The sequence below is a fragment of the Pteropus medius genome, unplaced genomic scaffold (genome assembly GCF_902729225.1).
Source record: "Pteropus medius unplaced genomic scaffold, Ma_sr-lr_union100, whole genome shotgun sequence".
Classification (NCBI taxonomy): Eukaryota; Metazoa; Chordata; class Mammalia; order Chiroptera; family Pteropodidae; genus Pteropus; species Pteropus medius.
Window position 1 is genome coordinate 6,220,576 of NW_024342470.1, and position 25,660 is coordinate 6,246,235.

The 25,660-nt window shown below is 43.8% G+C and overlaps 1 protein-coding gene across 1 annotated transcript; it reads left to right on the forward strand.

The window, feature by feature from the left end:
* Positions 1 to 1,228: 1,228 nt before the first annotated feature.
* LOC120603136 (calcitonin-like) lies at positions 1,229 to 2,598 on the forward strand. Its single transcript, XM_039863456.1, has 2 exons — positions 1,229 to 1,314; positions 2,181 to 2,598. The coding sequence occupies exons 1-2, from the start codon at positions 1,229 to 1,231 to the stop codon at positions 2,596 to 2,598; spliced, it is 504 nt and encodes a 167-aa protein (XP_039719390.1).
* Positions 2,599 to 25,660: the final 23,062 nt, after the last annotated feature.

Below are 25,660 nucleotides of genomic sequence, written 5' to 3' on the forward strand. Positions count from 1 at the left end.
ACACGAACACTGCCGCTGCTGCCGCTGCCTCAGCTCCAAGCCACCTGCTACCTGCTGCCAGGTAAGCCCCTGAGACTCTTGCTTAGCTGCGTGATTCCGTTTATCTCTCCCTCTTCTCCCCTCCCTCCCCTGCCTCTCTCCATTTCTCTCTCTTAGTTGATCTCCTCGACAGTCTTAGTGTCTCTGTCCACTTCTGTCTGGGTCTCTTCATCACATTAGTCCGCGATTCATCCCAGACTCCTATCCCAGGTACCACGGGACAGTTCAGTTGGGGGACTCCCCTGTCGCACTCTTCCCGGGCAGAGCCAGGCTCCAGTCTCTCTGTTTCTTTGCTGCACGTGTGCTTAGACCTAAGATTTCTGACGCTGGAGCTCCCTAGGTATCGCGGGAAGAGCAGGACGCAGGAGTAACTTTCTGCAGACTGTGCGCTCACAGGTTTGGTGTCTTGTCTAGCAGTCCCCGGAAATTGGTTCGGAACCTGTCCCAGCATAAGTGGGTGGTAAATAGGCACAAAGACCTAGGGTAGGCATTAAACGCAAGCCCCATTTGTGAGTTCTGGGAGCTTCCCCCTTCCCCCACCACCACCCTCAGTTTAAGTTTTGGGACCGTTTTTAACACTCTGCTAAGCTTTGTTCTTACAAGGGAGTCTTTCCCAAAGTGTGGAGCAGCTAAGCTGTAGAATTTGGTCTTCAGCTTCTCAGAGACTCCAACTGCAGAGATATTTCCTCTCCATCTAGGTTCTCCCCTTCCCTCCTCTCACATTCTCCATCACCTCCTCCCGTCTCTCCCACCCGCCCTCCCCCACCCCCGACTCCATGCAGAGGGGCAAGCAAAAGCGCCAGAGTACAGCTCTGGAGTGCATTATGAGAGCAGCTGTGGTGAGGGGCCCTTTGGTTATTGTCTTCAATGGAGACCTGGTCAACAAGTTATGAGACAGTTGGTGGCTTGGGTTGGCAGGAAGGGGCCTGTGGACTGAGACCCCATCACTCAGTTGTTCTAGAATTGCTTCTCCACTTTTGCTAAACCATGCAAGCTGCAGGCTCACTGGATCTTCCAGCAGTCCATTTCACTGATAAGGGTGGTGGTGCTGGAGGCTGGATGGGTGGGGGAGATGGTGAAAGGAAAAGGGAGTTAGTTGCAGAAGCAGGACCAGAGTCCAGGCCTGTGGGTTCATCTCACTTCAAATGGTGTACATGGCGACATGATTTTTCCCTTGCAGAGAGGCATGATGGGCTTCTGGAAGTTCTCCTCATTCCTGGTTCTTGGCTTCTTGGTCCTGTACCAGATGGGCAATCTCCAGGCAGCGCCATTCAAGTAAGACAGCCCTGCCAAGGGTGCGCTCCCCTCCCACTGCTCCTGGATCACACAGTTCTGTGCTCTGAATTGTGGTGTGTTAAATGTTTAACACTGGCCTGGGGCTCAGTAGTTTTTAGGCTCCCCTAAAGACAGAGGTCAGGTGGAGAGACTATAGTTAGATTACATGTAAACAGATCCATTTGAAAGCTGTTGGAGAAAGTGTGGAATCACTCATGCTGAAAATTAGTCTGGCAGTACGGAGGAGTCTCCCCTGCACTGAAGGAGTTAGGACTGGTGCGCGTGAAACCAGCCGATGGACCCCTGATGTAGCTCAGGAGATTTTAGAAACTTGGCCAACCTGCACATGGCATTCTCTCACACCTCCAAGGAGGCTTCACTGCACATTTGCAAGATGAACGCGAAGGCCCTACAGAGGGTGGCTGAGGTAGAGCAGTGCCTGAGGTAGGTCTGGGGCCTTTAGATTCATAGGATCTGTGGAGATGTGCATGTTGTCACGGGGCTGGGGAGAGCACCCTTGCCCAGCCCCTCCTCCCAGTGCACCCTGAGCCTTGAGCCCACAGCAGCCCCTGCTGTGGCCCTGCCACTGCCTGGCAGAGGCACGGGCTGCACCTGCATCTGCCCCGGCAACCTCTCTGCGGAACACGAAAGACAGAGCAGCATGATGAAGACCAGCAAAGGTCACCACTTCCCCACACTGCCCTGGCTCAGGATGCCTCTGAGTTCTAGTGGGGGATGTTGAGCCGCTCTCCTGTCTGACTCTCCTGCCCCGGCTCTGAGTGACTCCTCACTGGTCTAACCCTCTGTGTGACAACCACAGGGCAGACCTAGTTCATGGTATCACCTGGCATGTCTTTTCTCTGCAGCCTGGACATCTCCAGAGCTGAGCGGTATGGTAATCTAAGTACCTGTGTGCTGGGCACATACACACAGGATCTGAACAAGCTTCGCACATTCTCTCAGACTGCAGTTGGGGCCGGAACACCTGGCAAGAAAGGGGTCATGGCCAGTGGCTCGATAAGAGACCACGATCCTCGTGCTGGCATGACCGAGGATGCCACTAAACACGTGCCTCATCTTTCTAATTTCCTTTCTTGCTTTCTTCCTGTAACTTGCTGCATGTGGTCCTCTCCAGTTGCTCTGTGGGCTGCTATGAGCAGTTTTCTTTGGGGCAGTGGATGTCTGGAAGCTCAGATGGGAAGAAAGAGAGCAGGACCTACATGCTCAAAGAGAATCATCCAGGAAGAGATGAGAGAGGGATTGAGTAGCCCTGAGTGTGCCTGAGAATTTCACGGCAGAGCTTCACGGTGTTTCTGAATGTGCTTGCCATTGGGGAAAAAAGTTGTATTTCTAGAAAGCAGTGAGCTGTGGTGGTAGTTATTGCTCTGATCTACATCCCAGGCTTCATGAATTCAGGGACCTGTCTGAGAAGTAGCCTTAGCCCCAGGCTAGCTAGACACAGGGCATGGTGGGTGGTCCTTGTGACCAACCTCAAGTAGCAAGAACAGGTATGTGCTAAGCGGCACATAAGAACCTCTGGTTCTTGATGACGCAAACTCTCACCCTCTTCCAGGTAAGATAGTAATTTTCATTTTCCTAAGAGGTGCTTGTTACCCATGAATGAGATGTCACTTCCAGGTACTTAAGAATGGTGTTGGATGTGGCACCATGATTCTTTCCAGTCTTATAAACTTTCATTGGTTTTTAGTTTATTTATACAGGAAAGATGGACTGTTATAGCTTTGTGTCTCATGGCCAGTCGCCAGAGCCACCTTTGGGTTATCTGACACTGATGGGAATATCTATGGGAAGTGATAATGCTGTTTTCCCTAACGGTCTATGATTTCTCTGCTCTCATGATTGTGTTGATGTGAAAGACATAAGATTAGTTGGCCCCTCTCAGAGCAATAATTTTACCGTGATGGTCTCATGGGGTGGGCTCTCCTGCCCCCAGGCTCTCAACCTCTCACTGACAGGTACTCTCTTTTTCTCCATCCTATTAATCAGCACCACTGCCCAGAAGAGGGAATGCAAAACCTCCACCTGTGTGACCGGAAACCTGGCAGACAGGCTGAGCCACAGTGGGGGTGTACTGAAGCCCGGCTACAAGCCTACTGATGTAGGCAGCACTTCCTTTGGCCGTCGCCGCAGGGACCTAGAGAAATGAGCAGCTAAATGACTCCTGTAAGAAGGTAACTGCCCTTGTACTGTTGGATGGGAGGATGGTTCACAGGGGTGTAGTCCTCACTCTAACCTTCTCTGGGCCTTTATTGTAAAAGAAAGTCCACAGGGGAAGGTGCCCACTCCAGTGTCTAGAAAAGGAGGGAGTCCTGATAGCTGAAACCTTGAGATTTTGGATTCATTTCTGTTTTTACAGTGTCTCCCTGTGACACTGTGGTCATCTGCCAGAATATATAAATCCTCTTTATTTAAAACACTGGTCTCTGCAGTTATGATTGTGATTATTGTAGCATTTGAGTTTGAAAGGCAATGACAGTACCCTTTGGACTAAACATAATGATGTCGTGTACATCTGAGTTCAGAGCATACACTTGAGGTCAAGAACTGTGTTTGCCCTCTGCTACTGATATGGCATGGACCAGATACTCTCTCTGAGCCCCAATTTCGCCATCTGTAAATCGAGGGCAATAATAGTACCTACCTGCTAGTATTAATGTAAAGAGTAAATGAGATAATAGATGTCAATAGCCTCACAACTCATAAGTAACTAAATTTCAGCTGTTGTTTTTTTCTCCTAGATCACCACGAAGCTGAACTCTACTTTTAATTTACAATAAAAGCAACTTAGAGAAAAGCATGGAAGATACATATGTATGCATGCTGCTTAATATTGAAATAGCTTTTTCTTTAAAATAAATTAAAGCTAAATGAATAATAAAGCTATTACATTTACATAGTGTGCATCATTTTTTATTTTATTCCGTATTCGATTACTGCGACAAAAGGTCTTATTGGGTTATCTGGTAGCAAGTCTGGGTCCCCTCAGCCAACTGTTGATGTGGGCAATTTTGCTAAACCTCAGGGAGACATGACATTTCTGCCTCCTGGGTGTCTGTGGACACATGGTAATGCTGTGCCTCAATGGAACCCTTTCTTTAAAGAAATCTCATCATTTGTGAACTGTCTCAAGATAAAAAGTTTAAGTTGATACAACTAAAAAGGAATCCCGCTGCTATTTCTGCTGTTTTTCCCAAGAGAGACTCAGGGACCTGTGAACACTTTGTTGACCAGGCTGACTCAGATGAGGCAAAGGCAACATGCTGGAGATGGGTCCTCAGTATCCTGTACCCTCAGATTCTAGGAAATATCCCTTATTACAATCAGGCCCTGTGCATCTCAAAGAGACAATTCACATGTATTTTCAGAGTGCCCGGGCCCCCAGCTCCAGCTCCAAAGGTTATCTGTTCACTTCTCCTGAATTCAGATTGGCCCTTACCCATCCCTGCCTTTCCTCGCCATAAACACCCTCCATACACTCGTAGCCTGCAAAACCTCTAAGAAACAATGGCTTAGATATGAAATGGGGTCACAGACTGGCAGACCTATAAGGGTAAGCAGATGCCATCCAACACAACTTTTTTATTCTTCGACACGGAGAGAAGAAATGTACATTGCTCAAAGTCCTGTAGTATAACGAAAACATTCATACATTTAATAAATACTGAGTGCCTGCTATGTTCATGACACTATATGAGGCACCAGAAATAAAGCAATGAACAAAACAGACAAAACTCTGTGCATTTGTGGAGTTATATTCTAACTGGGGGTGACTGTAGTGATCCACGCTGTGGAATCAGATGCTTGGTATTGGAAGAAATCTGAGGTGTCGTCGGCTATAACGTCTTATGCAAGGTAGGAATTTCCCAGCATCAACATCCCTGGCATCTGCTGGCACTGCCAGTGACAAGCCGCTGACTGTAACTCCCGGGGTTCCTGGGCAGTCAGTTTCAGTGTTAGTGAATTAATTGGGATTGTTTGATTAGAAAGCTCAGCCCCTTCCATCATTGACTGTAATTATTTCCTCAGGAGTACATAGAATTACGACCTCTGCTCTCATTCAATCTGGACTCCACACTGCAGCCCAACGTTTGCCTACAAGGTCGAACAGACCACGTCTCCCTTATGCACAAAGTACTGCGTTGAACCATCGCCTCGCACAGTAAATACCTGGAGCACTGCAATGGCTCACAAGGTCCGAGCTGATCTTCCCTTCCTCTCTTCTCACCGCCTGCCCCATGACCTGCCTGGCCTCCTCTACTCCCCCACACACTGGCCTTATTACTATTCCTCATCCCCCACCCCCCAGCATCAACCCCTTCAAGTGCTTGCGCATGCTGGTTTCGTACCTCTGTGCAGAATGCTCCTACCCATGGCCCCATTTTCCCCAGATCTTTACTCAAATGTCACCTACCCTGGACATCTTTCTGAAAGTGTACCCCACCCTGTCAACAGATCCTAAACCATTTCTTCTTGCTTTATTTTTTTCTCTTTGCCACTTTTTACCTTCTGTCATAGTGTGTGTGTGTGTGTGTTTGTCTGTGTATACATGAATTTTATCTCTTTATTTAGTATAAAGTTTGTACCCCATCTTATAAACAATGTAAGTTCTACATGGACAGGGATGGATGTGGCTATTTCATTAACTGCAGAATCCCCTACAGACAGAACAGTATGCCTGGTACGAGGTAGCACTCAATAAATATTTATCTGATGAATGAAGTCCTTTTCTCTTTTATGTTCGTGGTCAACTCTCAGGTTCCCTCTTGGCCTAATTTTCTTCAGGTGGAGTTGCCCAAGGACCTTCATCTCCGGGAGTTATATCACCTGGATAGTGAATCACTCAAATGCCTGAAGACTTCTGGGATGGCTGCCAGTTATCAGCGACTCTGTTTCCTCCCTCGAGGCCTCCACAAGGACTATAGCTTCGATTTGACCACTCTTCTCACCCCACATTTCTCCTCCTCTGAATCAACATCACCAGCTTTTCTTCTTCTCCTGCAGTAAACAAAACAGCCTGGCAGGGTGCTCTCTAGGAGTGATATCTATGACCACGTGGGTGAATTCACATCAGGAGGGGAAATAACAGGAAGATTAGTTTGGTCTGGAGTATTATATATGCTTACACATGCTTTAGCTACATGACATCCCTGCCCCTTTGTTTTGGGGATTGGCCAAGTGATGTGACTTGGATTTGTAGACATGGCACAAGCTGAGGCTTGAAAGGGATATTATGTGGTTGAGTTTGTGTGCTTGAGCTTCAGCCATCACCCTGGAAAGAACATGCCTCCGGTGTCCTTTGCCCTTTTCGCTGGGTTCCAAAATGAGACCTGTGGACCTAAACCTGACCTGCAGCCTGGATCCACATGCAGCCAACACCAGCTGAGATCATCCTTATCCCTATCACATACCCATGAGCCAGAAAAATAAATATATGTGTTTGAGATTTTGACGTTCTTTTCATGTAACATTGTTGTGGCAATAGCTAAATGGTATGTATGATTTGGGAATGTTATAGAGTCGCTGTGTCTCCCCAAAATCCATATACTGAAGCCTTAACCCCCGTTGTGACTATGTTGGGATATAGGACTTTTAGGGAGGTAACTAAGGTTAGATGAGGTTGTAAAGGGAGGGGCCGTAATATGATAGGTCTGGTGTCCCTACAATAAAAAGGAAGAGATCTCAGAGATCTCTTTCTCTCTCCATGCAAGCACAAAGCCTTTCATAGGACAGGAAAAGTCTTTACTACACACTTACACTATGGGACTTTGATCTTGTGTTTCCAACATCCAGAACTGAGAGCAAATAAATTTCTGTTGCTTAAGCCAACCAGCCTGTGGTACTCTGTTATAGTTCCAGCGCAGACTAGTACAGGGGGCATTAGTTGCTGAAGTTGTTCTTGCTATACACTTGTTTTTTCTCTTATTGAGATGTTGGGCTCGAAATTAATTTGCTCAATGGCCAATTTATCAAATTTACTTTTCTTTTTTTTACAAATTCATTTTCATTTTGTCATCCTGAAGATCATCTTCAGGAATGTTCATTTTGTTTCAGTTCCAGTCTCTGCTGAAATTGGAATAAAATATCTTGGATAAAGTAATCACGTTTTATTTCTATAACTGATATGCAATATACTACACAATGGTGAATATAAATATAGTTTAGGTATCAAGCTGTATAAATCTCACGTATAATGTTGAATATTAAACAAAGCAAGCCACAGAGTATATATACCAGATTATACCATTTATATTAAATTTAAAACATACATAACATTACTACATATATTATAGAGATAAATATATATAATACATAGTTAAACTATTCAGTCATGTGTAGGAAGTATAAAGATCACATTTAAAAAAGTGATTAACTTTGAGGTGGTGGGAAGGAGATCCCATGAAGAGGGGTATATAGGCATCATCTACCAAGGTTTCGAATCTTTTTTTAAAGAGCTTATTTTCTTTCTTTCTTTTTTAAAATTATTTAATTAGTTTCAAGTATACAGTACATTGGTCCGTGTGTCTGTTTTCTACCAGTACCATACTGCTTTGATTACTATCACTTTGCAGTATAATTTGAAGTCAGGCAGAGTGATGCCTCAAGCCCCGTTCTTTTTTCTCAGGATGGCTTTAGCAATTCGGGGTCTTTTGTGCTTTCATATAAATCTGATGAGTTTTTCTTCTATATCTTTAAAAAATGCCGATGGGATTTTCATAGGGATTCCATTAAATCTGTATAATGCTTTAGGTACTATGGTCATTTTAACTATGTTGATTTCTCTAATCCAAGAACACAGAATATCTTTCCATTTCTTTGTATCTTCTTCGATTTCCTTTAATAGGGTCTTGTAGTTTTCATTGTACAGGTCCTTCACGTGTTTCGTTAAATTTATTCCTAGGTATTTTATTCTTTTTGTTGCAATTGCAAAAGGAATTATTTTTTCCACTTCTTTTTCTGACGCTTCATTATTAGAGTATAGGAATGCTATGGGTTTTTGAACATTGGTTTTGTAACCAGAAACTGTACTGTATTTGTTTATTGTTTTTAGTAGTGTTCTTGTGGAGTCTTTAGGGTTTTCTATATAGAGAATCATGTCATCCGTAAATAGTGACTGTTTGACTTCTTCGTTTCCTATTTAGATGCATTTTATATCTTTCTCTTGCCTGATTGCACTTTCTAGGACCTCCAGTTTTATACTGGATATCAGTGGTGATAGTGGACAACCTTGTCTTGTTCCTGATCTTAGAGGAAATGATTTTAGTTTTTCACCATTAAGTATAATGTCAGCTGAGATTATGTCATCCGGCCTTTATTATGTTAAGGTACTTTTCTTCTATACTGATTTTGTTAAGTGTTTCGATCATACATGGATGCGGTATTTTGTCAAAGGCTTTTGTGCATCTATCGGTATGATCATATGATTCTTATTTTTTACTTTGTTTTTGTGGTATATCACATTAATCGATTTGTGTATGTTGAACCATTCCTCTGCTTCTGGAATGAAGCCCACTTGATCGTGGTGTAATCTCTCTTTTTTTTTTATATCCTTTTTAACGTGTTGCTGTATTTGGTTCGCTAGTATCTTATTTAGGATTTTTGCATATATGTTCATGAGAGATATTTGTCTGTAGTTTTCTTTTTCTGTGTTATCTTTACCAGGTTTTGATAAATTCGTCTCATAAAATGAATTAGGAAGTATTGCCTCCTCTTTGATTTTTTGGAAGAATTTGAGGAGAATAGGTATTAGATCTTCTTTGAATGTTTGGTAGAATTCAGTGGTGAAGCCATCTGGTCTTGGACTTTTACTATTTGGTAGGTTTTTGATGATTGTTTCAATTTCCATACTGCTGATCAGTGTATTTAGATTTTCCAGTTCTTCTTGATACAGTCTAGGAAGGTTGTATCTTTCTAAATACTGGTCCATTTCATCAAGGTTATTAAATTTCGTGTTATATACTTTTTCATAGTATTCTTGTATGATTCTTTGTATTTCTGTGAAGTCAGTCATAATTTCCCCCTTTTTCAGCACTGATTTTGTTTATTTGTGTCCTTTCTCTTTTTTCTTTAGTGAGTCTAGCCAGGGTTTTGTCAACTTTATTAACCCTCTCAAAGAACCTGCTCCCAACTCAGCAGGAAGCAGTTTTACAAATTCAGAGTGCTTGCTTAATGAATGAGTTAATCTCAGTCCCTCCCTACCTATCTGGGAAGACCTTTAAAGTAAAGCTTGAAATTGCTGGAGGCTACTCTAGCACCTTCTTGGGGCAAACCCTGATTCCCATGCTCTACACCACCAGCCCGTGCTTTGTAAACACCAAAGATTTCGGAGTGCAGAATAAATGTTGGCTTTGAAGGATGAAGGCACACCTGGCTGTCAGGGGTAGAGGTCTGAGTCCACAAAGTGACATGGCCGTGAAATTGGATTCTAGAGTAGTCATCGTTAAACCACTTTGCAGCCATCACTGTGCTGGTGAAAGCTATGGTTCTCCTCAGGAAAATGCAATTTATGAACACACACACTTACAAATGATTTCAGAAGGTTCATATGTTAGAAATCTCATTTTGAAAGTGGAAGTATTTCCTCACAAGTACTTGGCACCTGAGAGGAGGCTCACCTACCAGAGCCTCAAGTGGCAGTGTGCAATTTCTACACGACAGAGTATCCACTATGCCTGTCGCCATTGACAATTTGACCCTGCAACTCGGCACGGAAAGCTTGGCCAGGGCTCGGGACCCAAACTGCTGAGCCCCAAAACCGGGAACTGGGTCTCATCAGGGTCTATCTGTTGCTAGGCTCCAGGACACACCGAGCTCAGGATCCACCATTCTGAGCCCTGTGGGTCCCTTGCTTCACGTGCCTCCCCTGCCTCTGTACTTGACGCGCACCCGCAGTTCTTCCATTCCCGGGGTTCCTCCGCCGCCTTGCCAGTGGGCCTGCGGAGAGCGAGTTTTACACACTCAGTTCTCATCTCAAGTTTTTATTCGCTTGTGGAAGTGGTGCCCCACTAGTTAAAAAGGAAAGGTGAATAAGTGCATCTTGGAAGTTAGGTATCCCTGAGTAGGGAGGCCGCCAACCTAGAGGGGGAGCGATGTGATGCGAGACAGGTGAGGCTTCTGGAGACTGAGGAGTCGGGTGCCTCCCCTGAGTCGGGTCATTCACGGCACGCGGGGGCGGAGAGAGGGGCGCTGTTTTTTTCTTCCTAGAAGAACCAGCTAGCTGGGGTCCTTGCCTGTTCCTCACAGTCCCCTGATACTTCTGCTGTGCTCGCTGCGCGCTCAGACCCCGAGATCCTGGAAACAGTGAGAAGCTTCTTCACACTCTACCCGCTGAGGGCACCAAGTCGGCACATGGGATCTTCCAGGCAAGCTTGGAGCGGAAAGCTCAGGCTGAGGAATCCTGAAACAGGTCGTGTAGGGTGGGACAGGCTCGAGGAGCTGTATAATTGAGTGTGAGGGAGCACGCTTATTCTCGAGAGTGAGAACAGGTGTGATGCGAACAGGTCACCGCCATGCAGGTATGTAGATGTGACCACACGAGACTGGGAGGCACGCTGGGGCCGCGATGAAGAGTGAACCCAGGCATATGGCCATGCGCGCCAGTGTTGGTTTGCGAGTGCTTGTGCTTTGGGGAGTGGGCACGTGTCTGGAGACAGTAATGAGTTTATGCGTGTGGAAGAGTATGACTGGAAGTGACTGTGAGCAATAGTCTCTGCAGAGACTCTTCAGCTCCGTCAACGCAGCCCTGCTCTCTATTGGAGAACTGCAGTGCGGGAGATGGGGGCACAGGTCCGGAATTGCACTCCCATGGGACATCCTGGCAAATAGCTACCAGAAGCAGGGGACGTACTTGTGTGGCAGTCTAGACTCCCAACTGGATATATTATTGTGCAGTTGGGAGTCTAGGCTGCCACACAAGTTGGGGAATCCTAAAGTATGGATCAGGATGTTAACGAATCCCCTAAGTGGGCTAGGAAGCTCTTTCGGATCCCTACCTTGCTGGGGGCCAGGCAAATTATTAATCACAACATTTCTTCAGGAGGGAAATATGGCTCCCATTTTAAAAATGAGTACATTGGGGCACTGTGAACTTATTTGCCCATAATCCTACTGCCTGAAATTGGAACAGCTGGAATTGAGTTCAGTTTGGCAAAGTTCTTGCTCCCAGCTCCATCTCTTGCTTCCCACAACCAGCCTTGCTCCCCTGTGCGTGATTCCAGCTGTCTGAAGTAGACACCCTACTTGGGCACAGAATCAACATTGCTTGCTACACATTAATCCTCCAAGCCTCGCTTGCATGGGGGTCTAGAGTCAGACTTGGGGGAGTCAAAAGTCCCTGCAATCCTGGACCGTTCCCTAGAAGACCACAGGGCTGGTTGGAGATGGAGTGAGGCACATGTTTAAAACCCCCAAAACGGAATGAAACTGAACAGGTGAAATTTACTTTGATGTCGAATTGTCCTCAAAATCCCGCTCACTTCATGGGTGTTCCTCTTGGTCCCCACCACTCCCCCCGCCCCGTTCTATTAATGACCTCAATGCAAATACAAGTGGGATCATCTTTCTGGATCCTACAAGTTCTGGACGCAAGTGAGTGACACAATCCTTCCGAGGCACCGGATCGTCTCCTCATTGGTTGCCTGGAGCTCCTGGGCCACCCTAGACCCACAGCAGCGGGAATAAGAAGAGCTGCTGGTGCTGGGAGGAATCGCGGCCACTTCCACCGTCCTCTCGCACGACACGAACACTGCCGCTGCTGCCGCTGCCTCAGCTCCAAGCCACCTGCTACCTGCTGCCAGGTAAGCCCCTGAGACTCTTGCTTAGCTGCGTGATTCCGTTTATCTCTCCCTCTTCTCCCCTCCCTCCCCTGCCTCTCTCCATTTCTCTCTCTTAGTTGATCTCCTCGACAGTCTTAGTGTCTCTGTCCACTTCTGTCTGGGTCTCTTCATCACATTAGTCCGCGATTCATCCCAGACTCCTATCCCAGGTACCACGGGACAGTTCAGTTGGGGGACTCCCCTGTCGCACTCTTCCCGGGCAGAGCCAGGCTCCAGTCTCTCTGTTTCTTTGCTGCACGTGTGCTTAGACCTACGATTTCTGACGCTGGAGCTCCCTAGGTATCGCGGGAAGAGCAGGACGCAAGAGTAACTTTCTGCAGACTCTGCGTTCACAGGTTTGGTGTCTTGCCTAGCGGTCCCTGGAAATTGGTTCGGAACCTGTCCCAGCATAAGTGGGTGGTAAATAGGCACAAAGACCTAGGGTAGGCATTAAACGCAAGCCCCATTTGTGAGTTCTGGGAGCTTCCCCCTTCCCCCACCACCACCCTCAGTTTAAGTTTTGGGACCGTTTTTAACACTCTGCTAAGCTTTGTTCTTACAAGGGAGTCTTTCCCAAAGTGTGGAGCAGCTAAGCTGTAGAATTTGGTCTTCAGCTTCTCAGAGACTCCAACTGCAGAGATATTTCCTCTCCATCTAGGTTCTCCCCTTCCCTCCTCTCACATTCTCCATCACCTCCTCCCGTCTCTCCCACCCGCCCTCCCCCACCCCCGACTCCATGCAGAGGGGCAAGCAAAAGCGCCAGAGTACAGCTCTGGAGTGCATTATGAGAGCAGCTGTGGTGAGGGGCCCTTTGGTTATTGTCTTCAATGGAGACCTGGTCAACAAGTTATGAGACAGTTGGTGGCTTGGGTTGGCAGGAAGGGGCCTGTGGACTGAGACCCCATCACTCAGTTGTTCTAGAATTGCTTCTCCACTTTTGCTAAACCATGCAAGCTGCAGGCTCACTGGATCTTCCAGCAGTCCATTTCACTGATAAGGATGGTGGTGGTGGAGGCTGGATGGGTGGGGGAGATGGTGAAAGGAAATGAAGTGACCAGCTTGAAACCACTGGGCCAGGGAGTTAGTTGCAGAAGCAGGACCAGAGTCCAGGCCTGTGGGTTCATCTCACTTCAAATGGTGTACATGGTGACATGATTTTTCCCTTGCAGAGAAGCATGATGGGCTTCTGGAAGTTCTCCCCCTTCCTGCCTCTTGGCTTCTTGGTCCTGTACCAGATGGGCAACCTCCAGGCAGCGCCATTCGAGTAAGACAGCCCTGCCAGGGGTGCACTCCCCTCCCACTGCTCCTGGATCACACAGTTCTGTGCTCTGAATTGTGGTGTGTTGAATGTTTAACACTGGCTGAGGGACAGACGGGGGTGTGTATATTTTTTTCTGATATAAAGATGTGTAGCATTTAATTGAAAAACACTAATGATATGTAATATTCTTTACTTTAAATTTCACATTGCTCATTGGGTCTCGCAGAATGCTTTTGTTGCTTTTTAACCAAACTTTTATATCTTTAGCTAGCCCATTTACCTAATTCAACCATGATCTCAGAAATGAATTGCATTCTAATATGCTACCTATTTTGCTAATATAGTTGTAGTTATTAAATCTGATATGTGATCTGTTCATCTTTCTTACTCTTGTACATATTATATTTATTAAACAGAATCCCTTTTTACTTCAGCACTGCTTGTAAGTTTTATCATTTTACATCCTCAGGGGAAGTGGCAGAAACCAGGAGACCTGGCTGCTTACCCCGAGGTGGGAGTAAGCAGTAGCTCAGAGCCTCTATCTGGTTTGCTTCCCTTCCCCAGCTCTGACTCACATACCACGCAGACCACCCTGGATACTAATAAACCCCCTAGAAAGAACAGCGGATCCTTCTGGAAATTCTTAATGAAGATAATAAGCAAGTGGGACACACAGGGCTCCAGGTAAGACTCTGCCCCTGCCCAGAACAGGGCATGCCCTCCTTCTAGTCGTGCCCAGGCAGCGTATCCTGAGAGGTAGGAGAGCACACAGCTCGATGGGTGATCAACAGTTTGTCGCTGTTCACTCTGGCCTGGGGCCCAGTAGTTTTAGGCTCCGCTGAAGACAGAGGTCAGGTGGAGAGACTATAGTTAGATCACATGTAAACAGATCCATTTGAAAGCTGTTGGAGAAAGTGTGGAATCACTCATGCTGAAAATTGGTCTGGCAGTACCGAGGAGTCTCCCCTGTACTGGAGGAGTTAGGACTGGTACAGGTGAAACCAGCCGATGGACCCCTGATGTAGCTCAGGAGATTTCAGAAACTTGGCCAACTGCACATGAAATTCTCTCACACCTCCAAGGAGGCTTCACTGCACATTTGCAAGATGAACGCGAAGGCCCTACAGAGGGTGGCTGAGGTAGAGCAGTGCCTGAGGTAGGTCTGGGGCCTTTAGATGCATAGGATCTGTGGAGATGTGCATGTTGTCACGGGGCTGGGGAGAGCACCCTTGCCCAACCCCTCCTCCCAGTGCACCCTGAGCCTTGAGCCCACAGCAACCCCTGCTGTGGCCCTGCCACTGCCTGGCAGAGGCACGGGCTGCACCTGCATCTGCCCCGGCATCCTCTCTGCGGAACATGAAGGACAGAGCAGCATGACGAAGACCAGCAAAGGTCACCACTTCCCCACACTGTCCTGACTCAGCATGCCTCTGAGATCTAGTGAGGGATGTTGAGCCGCTCTCCTGTCTGACTCTCCTGCCCCGGCTCTGAGAGACTCCTCACGGGTCTAACCCTCTGTGTGACAACCACAGGGCAGACCTAGTTCATGGTATCACCTGGCATGTCTTTTCTCTGCAGCCTGGACAACTCCAGAGCTGAGCAGTACGGTAATCTAAGTACCTGTGTGCTGGGCACATACACACAGGACTTGAATAAGCTTCGCACATTCTCTCAGACTGCAGTTGGGGCCGGAACACCTGGCAAGGAAGGGGTCATGGCCAGTGGCTCGGAAAGAGACCACGATCCTCGTGCTGGCATGACCGAGGATGCCACTAAACACGTGCCTCATCTTTCTAATTTCCTTTCTTGCTTTCTTCCTGTAACTTGCTGCATGTGGTCCTCTCCAGTTGCTGTGTGGGTTGCTATGAGCGGTTTTCTTTGGGGCAGTGGATGTCTGGAAGCTCAGATGGGAAGAAAGAGAGCAGGACCTACATGCTCAAAGAGAATCATCCAGGAAGAGATGAGAGAGGGAATGAGTAGCCCTGAGTGTGCCTGAGAATTTCACAGCAGAGCTTCACAGTGTTTCTGAATGTGCTTGCCATTGGGGAAAAAAGTTGTATTTCTAGAAAGCAGTGAGCTGTGGTGGTGGTTATTGCTCTGGTCTACATCCCAGGCTTCATGAATTCAGGGACCTGTCTGAGAAGTAGCCTTAGCCCCAGGCTAGCTAGACACAGGGCATGGTGGATGGTCCTTGTGACCAACCTCAAGTAGCAAGAACAGGTATGTGCTAAGCGGCACATAAGATCTTTGGTTCTTGATGACGCAAACTCTCACCCTCTTCCAGGTAAGATAGTAATTTTCATTTTCCTAAGAGGTGCTTGTTACCCATGAATGAGATGTCCCTTCCAGGTACATAAGAATGGTGTTAGATGTGGCACCATGATTCTTTCCAGTCTTATAAACTTTCATTGGTTTTTAGTTTATTTATACAGGAAAGATGGACTGTTATAGCTTTGTGTCCCATGGCCAGTCTCCAGAGCCACCTTTGGGTTTTCTGACACCGATGGGAATACCTATGGGAAGTGATAATGCTGTTTTCCCTATCGGTGTATGATTTTTCTGCTGTGATGATTGTGTTGATGTGAAAGACATAAGGTTAGTTAGCCCCTCTTAGAGCAATAAGTTTACCGTGATGGTCCCATGGGGTGGGCTTTCCTGCCCCCAGGCCCTCAACCTCTCACTGACAGATCCTCTCTTTTTCTCCATCCTAATAATCAGCATCACTGCCCAGAAGAGAGAATGCAAACTTTCCACCTGTGTGACCGGAAACCTGGCAGACACGCTGAGCCAACATGGGAGTGTATTGAAGCCCGACTTCAAGCTTACCGATGTAGGCCCTACTTCCTATGGCCGTCGCCGCAGGGACCTTGAGAAATGACCAGCTAAATGACTCCTATAAGAAGGTGACTGCCCTTGTACTGTTGTATGGGAGGATGGTTCACAGGGGTATAGTCCACAATCTAACCCTCCCTGGGCCCGTATTGTAAAAAAAGTCCACAGGGGAAGGTGCCCACTCAAGTGTCTGGAAAAGGACGGAGTCCCGATAGCTGACACCTTGACATTTTGGATTCATTTCTGTTTTTACAGTGTCTCCCTGTGACACTGCGGTCCTCTGCCAGAATATATAAATCCTCTTTATTTAAAACACTGGTCTCTGAAGTTATGATTGTGATTATTGTAGCATTTGAGTTTGAAATGTAGTGACACTACCCTTTGGACTATACATAGTGATGTTGTGTACATCTGAGTTCAGAGCATACACTTGAGGTCAAGAACTGTGTTTGCCCTCTGCTACTGATATGGCATGGACCAGATACTCTCTCTGAGCCTCAATTTCCCCATCCGTAAATCGAGGGCAATAATAGTACCTACCTGCTAGTATTAATGTAAAGAGTAAATGAGATAATAGATGTCAAGAGCCTCACAACTCATAAGTAACTAAATTTTAGCTGCTGTTTTTTCTCCTAGATCACCATGAAGCTGAACTCTACTTTTAATTTACAATAAAAGCAACTTAGAGAAAAGCATGGAAGATACATATGTATGCATACTGCTTAATATTGAAATAGTTTTTTCTTTAAAATAACTTAAAGCTAAATGAATAATAAAGCTATTACATTTACATAGTGTGCATCATTTTTTATTTTATTCCGTATTCGATTACTGCGACATAATGTCTTATTGGCTTATCTGGTGGCAAGTCTGGGTCCCCTCAGCCAACCTGTTGATGTTGGCAATTTTGCTAAACCTCAGGGAAACATGACATTTCTGCCTCCTGGGTGTCTGTGGACACATGGTAATGCTGTGCCTCAATGGAACCCTTTCTTTAAAGAAATCTCATCATTTGTGAACTGTCTCAAGATAAAAAGTTTAAGCTGATACAACTAAAAAGGAATCCCGCTGCTATTTCTGCTGTTTTTCCCAAGAGAGCCTCAGGGACCTGTGAACACTTTGTTGACCAGGCTGACTCAGATGAGGCAAAGGCAACATGCTGGAGATGGGTCCTCAGTATCCTGTACCCTCAGATTCTAGGAAATATCCCTTATTACAATCAGGCCCTGTGCATCTCAAAGAGACAATTCACATGTATTTTCAGAGTGCCCGGGCCCCCAGCTCCAGCTCCAGAGGTTATCTGTTCACTTCTCCTGAACTCAGATTGGCCCTTACCCATCCCTGCCTTTCCTCGCCCAAAACACCCTCCATACACTCGTAGCCTGCAAAACCTCTAAGAAACAATGGCTTAGATATGAAATGGGGTCACAGACTGGCAGACCTATAAGGGTAAGCAGATGCCATCCAACACAACTTTTTTATTCTTCGACACGGAGAGAAGAAATGTACATTGCTCAAAGTCCTGTAGTATAACGAAAACATTCATACATTTAACAAATACTGAGTGCCTGCTATGTTCATGACACTATATGAGGCACCAGAAATAAAGCAATGAACAAAACAGACAAAACTCTGTGCATTTGTGGAGTTATATTCTAACTGGGGGTGACTGTAGTGATCCACGCTGTGGAATCAGATGCTTGGTATTGGAAGAAATCTGAGGTGTCGTCGGCTATAACGTCTTATGCAAGGTAGGAATTTCCCAGCATCAACATCCCTGGCATCTGCTGGCACTGCCAGTGACAAGCCGCTGACTGTAACTCCAGGGGTTCCTGGGCAGTCAGTTTCAGTGTTAGTGAATTAATTGGGATTGTTTGATTAGAAAGATCAGCCCCTTCCATCATTGACTGTAATTATTTCCTCAGGAGTACATAGAATTATGACCCCTGCTCTCATTCAGTCTGGACTCCACACTGCAGCCCAACGTTTGCCTACAAGGTCGAACAGACCACGTCTCCCTTACGCACAAAGTACTGCATTGACCCATCGCCTCACACAGTAAATACCTGGAGCACTGCAATGGCTCACAAGGTCCGAGCTGATCTTCCCTTCCTCTCTTCTCACCACCTGCCCCATGACCTGCCTGGCCTCCTCTACTCCCCCACACAGTGGCCTTATTACTATTCCTCATCCCCCATCCCCAAGCATCAACCCCTTCAAGTGCTTGCGCATGCTGGTTTCGTACCTCTGTGCAGAATGCTCCTACCCATGGCCCCATTTTCCCTAGATCTTTACTCAAATGTCACCTACCCTGGACATCTTTCTGAAAGTGTATCCCACCCTGCCAACACATCCTAAACCATTTCTTCTTGCTTTATTTTTTTCTCTTTGCCACTTTTTACCTTCTGTCATAGTGTGTGTGTGTGTGTGTGTGTGTATGAATTTTATCCCTTTACTTAGTATAAAGTTTGTACCCCATCTTATAAACAATGTAAGTTCCACATGGACAGGGAGGGATGTGGCTATTTCATTAACTGCAGAATCCCCTACAGACAGAACAGTATGCCTGGTACGAGGTAGCACTCAATAAATATTTATCTGATGAATGAAGTCCTTTTCTCTTTTACGTTTGTGGTCAACTCTCAGATTCCCTCTTGGCCTAATTTTCTTCAGGTGGAGTTGCCCAAGGACCTTCATCTCCGGGAGTTATATCACCTGGATAGTGAATCACTCAAATGCCTGAAGACTTCTGGGATGGCTGCCAGTTATCAGTGACTCTGTTTCCTCCCTCGAGGCCTCCACAAGGACTATAGCTTCAGTTTGACCACTCTTCTCACCCCACATTTCTCCTCCTCTGGATCAACATCACCAGCTTTTCTTCTTCTCCTGCAGTAAACAAAACAGCCTGGCAGGGTGCTCTCTAGGAGTGATATCTATGACCACGTGGGTGAATTCACATCAGGAGGGGAAATAACAGGAAGACTAGTTTGGTCTGGAGTATTATATATGCTTACACATGCTTTAGCTACATGACATCCCTGCCCCTTTGTTTTGGGGATTGGCCAAGTGATGTGACTTGGATTTGTAGACATGGCACAAGCTGAGGCTTGAAAGGGATATTATGTGGTTGAGTTTGTGTGCTTGAGCTTCAGCCATCACCCTGGAAAGAACATGCCTCCGGTGTCCTTTGCCCTTTTCGCTGGGTTCCAAAATGAGACCTGTGGACCTAAACCTGATCTGCAGCCTGGATCCTCATGCAGCCATCACCAGCTGAGATCATCCTTATCCCTATCACATACCCATGAGCCAGAAAAATAAATATATGTGTTTGAGATTTTGACGTTCTTTTCATGTAACATTGTTGTGGCAATAGCTAAATGGTATGTATGATTTGGGAATGTTATAGAGTCGCTGTGTCTCCCCAAAATCCATATACTGAAGCCTTAACCCCCGATGTGACTATGTTGGGATATAGGACTTTTAGGGAGGTAACTAAGGTTAGATGAGGTTGTAAAGGGAGGGGCCGTAATATGATAGGTCTGGTGTCCCTACAATAAAAAGGAAGAGATCTCAGAGATCTCTTTCTCTCTCCATGCAAGCACAAAGCCTTTTATAGGACAGGAAAAGTCTTTACTACACACTTACACTATGGGACTTTGATCTTGTGTTTCCAACATCCAGAACTGAGAGCAAATAAATTTCTGTTGCTTAAGCCAGCCAGCCTGTGGTACTCTGTTATAGTTCCAGCGCAGACTAGTACAGGGGGCATTAGTTGATGAAGTTGTTCTTGCTATATACCTGTTTTCTTCTCTTATTCAGATGTTGGGCTCTAAATTAATTTGATCAATGGGCAATTTATCAAATTTACTCGTTTCTTTTTATGAATTCTTTTATATTTTGTCTCCTTAAGATCATCTTCAGGAATGTTCATTTTGTTTCAGTTCCAGTCTCCTGCTGCTGAATTAGATAATATACCTTAGATATATTTATTTTTTTATTTCTATAATGCATACATACAATATATTACACAACAATGAATACAAATGTGTGTAACAATGTGTATAAATCTTACACATAATGTTGAGTTAAAATAAAACAAGTTGCAGAGTATATACACCGATGACACAACTTGCATTAAGTTTAAAACATGAATAACGTTACCTACTGTTATTTAGGGATACATACATATGTAGTAAAAGTATACAGTCACATCTAAGGTGAATAAGCAGTACATTCAAAAAGGTGATTAACTTTGAGGGGTGGGAAGGAGATCTCGTGAAGAGAGGTATGTATGCAGGATCTTCCAAGGTTTTGTTTAATGAGAAGTTGGGCTCGAAATTAATTTGCTCAATGGCCAATTTATCAAATTTACTTTTCTTTTTTTTACAAATTCATTTTCATTTTGTCTCCTTAAGATCATCTTCAGGAATATTCATTTTGCTTCAGTTCCAGTCTCTGCGGAAACTGGAATAAAATATCTTAGATAAATTAATCACAGTTTATTTCTATAACTGATATACAATATACTACACAATGGTGAATATAAATATAGGTTAGGTATCAAGCTGTATAAATCTCACGTATAATGTTGAATATTAAACAAAGCAAGCCGCAGAGTATATATACCAGATTATACCATTTATATTAAATTTAAAACATACATAACATTACTGCATATATTATAGAGATAAATATATATAAATACATAGTAAAACTATTCAATCATGTGTAGAAATTATAAAGATCACATTTAAAAAAGTGATTAACTTTGAGGTGGTGGGAAGGAGATCCCATGAAGAGGGGTATATAGGCATCATCTACCAAGGTTTTGAATCTTTTTTTAAAGAGCTTATTTTCTTTCTTTCTTTTTAAAAATTATTTAATTAGTTTCAAGTATACAGTACATTGGTTAGACATCTATATAGTTCGTCCAACGCTCCCCCCAATTGCTCCGTTCCTCCCCTGACCTTCCACCTAGGCAAGGTATTAATGCTAACTGCATTCCCTGTGCCATGCTCCCCATCCCCGTGACCATCCATCAGCTACTATTTGAGCTTCTTTTACCCTTCACCCCATTCTTCCAGCCCCCAACCTCACCTCCCCCATGTCCGTCACCAAATTGTCCACTATATTTGTGAGTCTGTTTTTGATTAGTCTGTTCTTTTTATTCCTTAGATTCCGCATATAAGTGAAATCATGCAGTGTTTATCTTTCTCTGTCTGACTTAAATACCTTCTAGGTCATTCAAAGCAATATCTTTTTCCATCCCCTTCCTTTTCGTATGTAGGGCTCTTGTTTTCTTATCTTTTCGGCCACTCGATCTTTTGGTTGGGCCACTTAATTCTTTTCCATCTATGGTACTTACTGATAGCAATGTAGTTGTTACTATTTTTTATTTCTGGTGTTGTTGTTGTTGTTGTTGTTGTTTTGTCCCTTGATTTCTTTATTTTATTTTTCTTTCTTTATTTTTTAAATTAAGTTTATTGGGGTGACATTGGTTAATATAGTTATATAATTTTCAGGTGTACATTATAATTTGACATCTATATATTCTATTGTGTGATCACCACCCAAAGTCCAGTTTTCTTCAGCTACCATATATTTGATCCCCTTTATCCACTTCACTCTCCCCCAAACCCCCTATAGTTGACTCCCTTTATCCTGTCTACCTCTCCCTTCCTTCCCCACCCCCTACCTCTGGTAACCACTAGTCCATTGTCCATGTCCATGAGTCTCTGTCCTGTTCATTTGTTGCTTTTATATCCCCCATATCAGTGATATCATGTGATTTTCAATCTTTTCTATCTGGCTCATTTAGCTCAGCATGATTATCTCGGGGTCCATCCATGTTGTTGCAAATGGCAGTATTTCATCTCTTCTTATGGCTGAGTAATCTTCCATTGTGTATATGTACCACAGCTTCTTTAGCCGATCGTCTATCGTAGGACATTTTGGTTGCTTCCATGTCCTGGCCACTGTGAATAATGCTGCTATGAACATCGTTGTGCAAATCTCCTTTTGGATATGAGTTTTCAAGTCTTTGGGGTAAATATCCAGTATAGGGATTGTTGGATCATATGGTAGATCACTTCTTAGTTTTTGGAGGAACCTCCATACTATTTTCCATAGTGGCCGTAGCAATTTGCAGTCCCACCAGCAGTGTATGAGGGTTCCTATTCTCCACATCTTGCCAACATTTGTGATTACTTGTCCTATCGATAATGGCTATTTTAACAGATGTGAGATGGTATCTCATGGTTTTGATTTGCATTTCCCTTATAGCTAGCGATATTGAGTTTCTTTTTATGTATTTGTTGGCCATACGTATGTCTTCCAGGGAGAAGTGTCTGTTCAGGTCCTCTGCCATTTTTTGATTGGATCGGTTTTTTTTGTTGTTGTTATTGAGTCGTGTGAGTTCCTTGTATATTTTGGATATGAGGCCCTTATCGGAGGCGTTGCTTGCAAATATATTTTCCCCTTTGGATGGTTGTCTCTTTACCTTGTTGATAGTTTCTTTTGCTGAGCAGAAGCTTTTTAGTTTGATGTAGTCCTATTCATTTATTTTTGCTTTTAATTCCCTTGCCTTTGAGGTCAAATTCATAAAATCCTCTTTAAGTCCAAGGTCCATTCATTTAGTTCCTATGTTTTCTCCTATGCATTTATTGTTCTCAGCCTTATATTCAGGTCCTTAATCCATTTTGAGTCAATTTTGGTGTGCGGTGATAAACAACAGTTTAGTTCCATTCTTTTGCAGGCGGCTTTCCAATTTTCCCAGCACCATTTATTGAAGAGGCTTTCCTTTCTCCACTGTATGTTTTTGGCTTTTTTGTCGAAAATTATTTGCCCATATAAGTATGGATTTACTTCTGGACTCTCGATTCTGTTCCACCGGTCCATGTGTCTGTTTTGCTGCCAAAACCATGCCGTTTTGATTACTGTCGCTTTGTAGTATAATTTGGAGTTGGGCAGAGTGATGTCTCCATCCTCGTCCTTTTTTCTCAGGATAGCTTTAGCAATTCGGGGTCTTTTGTGCTTCCATACAAATCTGATGATTTTTTTTGTTCTATTTCTTTAAAACATGCCAATGGGATTTGGATGGGGATTGCATTAAATCTGTATAATGCTTTAGGTAATATGGTCATTTTAACTCTGTTGATTCTTCCAATCCAAGAACATGGAATATCTTTCCATTTCTTTGTATCTTCTTCGATTTCCTTTAATAGGGTCTTGTAGTTTTCATTATACAGGTCCTTCACGTGTTTCGTTAAATTTATTCCTGGGTATTTTATTCTTTTTGTTGCAATTGCAAAAGGAATTATTTTTTCCACTTTTTTTTCTGACACTTCATTATTAGAGTATAGGAACGCTATGGATTTTTGAACGTTGATTTGTATCCAGAGACTTTACTGTATGTGCTTATTGTTTCTAGTAGTGTTCTTGTGGAGTCTTTAGGGTTTTCTATGTAGAGAATCATGTCATCTGCAAATAATGACAGTTTGACTTCTTTGTTTCCTGTTTGGATGTCTTTTATATCTTTCTCTTGTCTGATTGCACTTGCTAGGATCTCCAATGTTATATATCCTTGCCTTGTTCCTGATCTTAAAGGAAAGGTTTTTAGGTTTTCACCATTAAATATAATGTTGGCTGAGGGTTTGTCATAGATGGCCTATATTATGTTAAGGTATTTTTCTTCCTACCAATTTTGTTAAGTGTTTTGATCATAAATGGATGCTGTACCTTGTAGAAGGCTTTTTCTGCACCTATCGATATGATCATATGATTCTTATTTTTTAATTTGTTTATATGGTGTATCACATTGATCGATTTGCGTATGTCGAACCATCCCTGTGCCCCTGGGATGAAGCCCACTGGATTGTGGTGTATAATATTTTTATTTTCATTCATTTATTGTTTATTTATTTAAATTTTTAAGCAAGACAACCCTTGGTTGACCTCACAGATTGCAAGGACCTTGTCAGCTTACAATCCCTTATTTTTCACTTATTTTTTATGCCTACAGCACCTGGTCTTCGGTGTATACTCTTTTTAATAAGTTCCTGTATTCAGTTCACTAGTATCTTATTTAGGATTTTTGCATATATGTTCATGAGAGATATTGGTCTGTAGTTTTCTTGTTTTGTGTTATCTTTACCAGGTTTTGCTATCAGAGTAATATTGGCCTCATAAAATGAGTTGGGGAGTACTGCCTCTTCTTTGAATTTTTGGAAGAGTTTGAGGAGAATAGGTATTAGATCTTCTTTGAATGTTTGGTGGAATTCACTGGTGAAGCCATCTGGTCCTGGACTTTTACTTTTTGGTAGGTTTTTGATGATTGTTTCAATTTCCATGCTGCCGATCAGTCCATTTAGATTTTCCAGATCTTCTTGATTCAGTCTAAGAAGGTTGTATTTTTCTAAGTACTGGTCCATTTCTTCTAGGTTATTAAATTTGTTATTATATACTTTTTCATAGTATTCTTGTATGGTCCTTTGTATTTCTGCGATGTCAGTCGTAATTTCCCCCTCTTTCATCCCTGATTTTGTTTATTTGTGTCCTTTCTCTTTTTTCTTTAGTGAGTCTAGCCAGGGTTTTGTCAACTTTATTAACCCTCTCAAAGAACCAGCTCCTTGTTGCATTTATTTTTTCTATTGTTTTTTTGTTTTCAATTTTATTTATTTCTGCTCTAATTTTGATGATTTTTTTCCCTTCTGCTGACTTTACGCCTCATTTGTTCTTCCTTTTCTAGTTTTTTAAGATAAAGCGTTAGGTTCTTCATTTGGGCGCGTTCCTATTTTTGGAGATAGGCCTGTGATGATATGAACTTTCCTCTTATGACCGCGTTTGCCGTGTCCCAAAAATTTTGATACGTTGTACTATCATTATCATTTGTTTCTATGTATCTCTTGATCTCTCTTTTTATTTCTCCCCTGACCCAGTTATTCTTCAGTAGCATGTTGTTTAATCTCCGTGTATTTGTGGTTCTTCCTGATTTCTTTTTGCAGTCGATCTCTAGTTCAAAGCATTATGATCAGAGAATATGGTTGGTATGTTTTCAACCCTCTTATATTTGCTGAGGCTATTTCTGTGTCACAGTATGTGGTCGATTCTTGAGAATGTTCCATGTGCACTAGAGAAGAATGTATAAGCAGCTGTTTTGGGATGGAAGGCTCTGTATATGTCAATTATGTCCAGTTGGTCTAATGTGTCATTAAAGGATGTTATTTCCTTATTGATTTTCTGTTTGGATAACCTGTCCATATCCGACAGTGGGGTATTTAGGTCTCCTACTACGCTAGTGTTTGGGTCTGTTTCTCCCTTTAGTTCTGTTAGTAATTGCTTTACATATTTTGGGGCTCCCTGATTGGGAGCATAGATATTAATAAGTGTCATGTCTTCTTGGTGCATGATTCCCTTTATCATT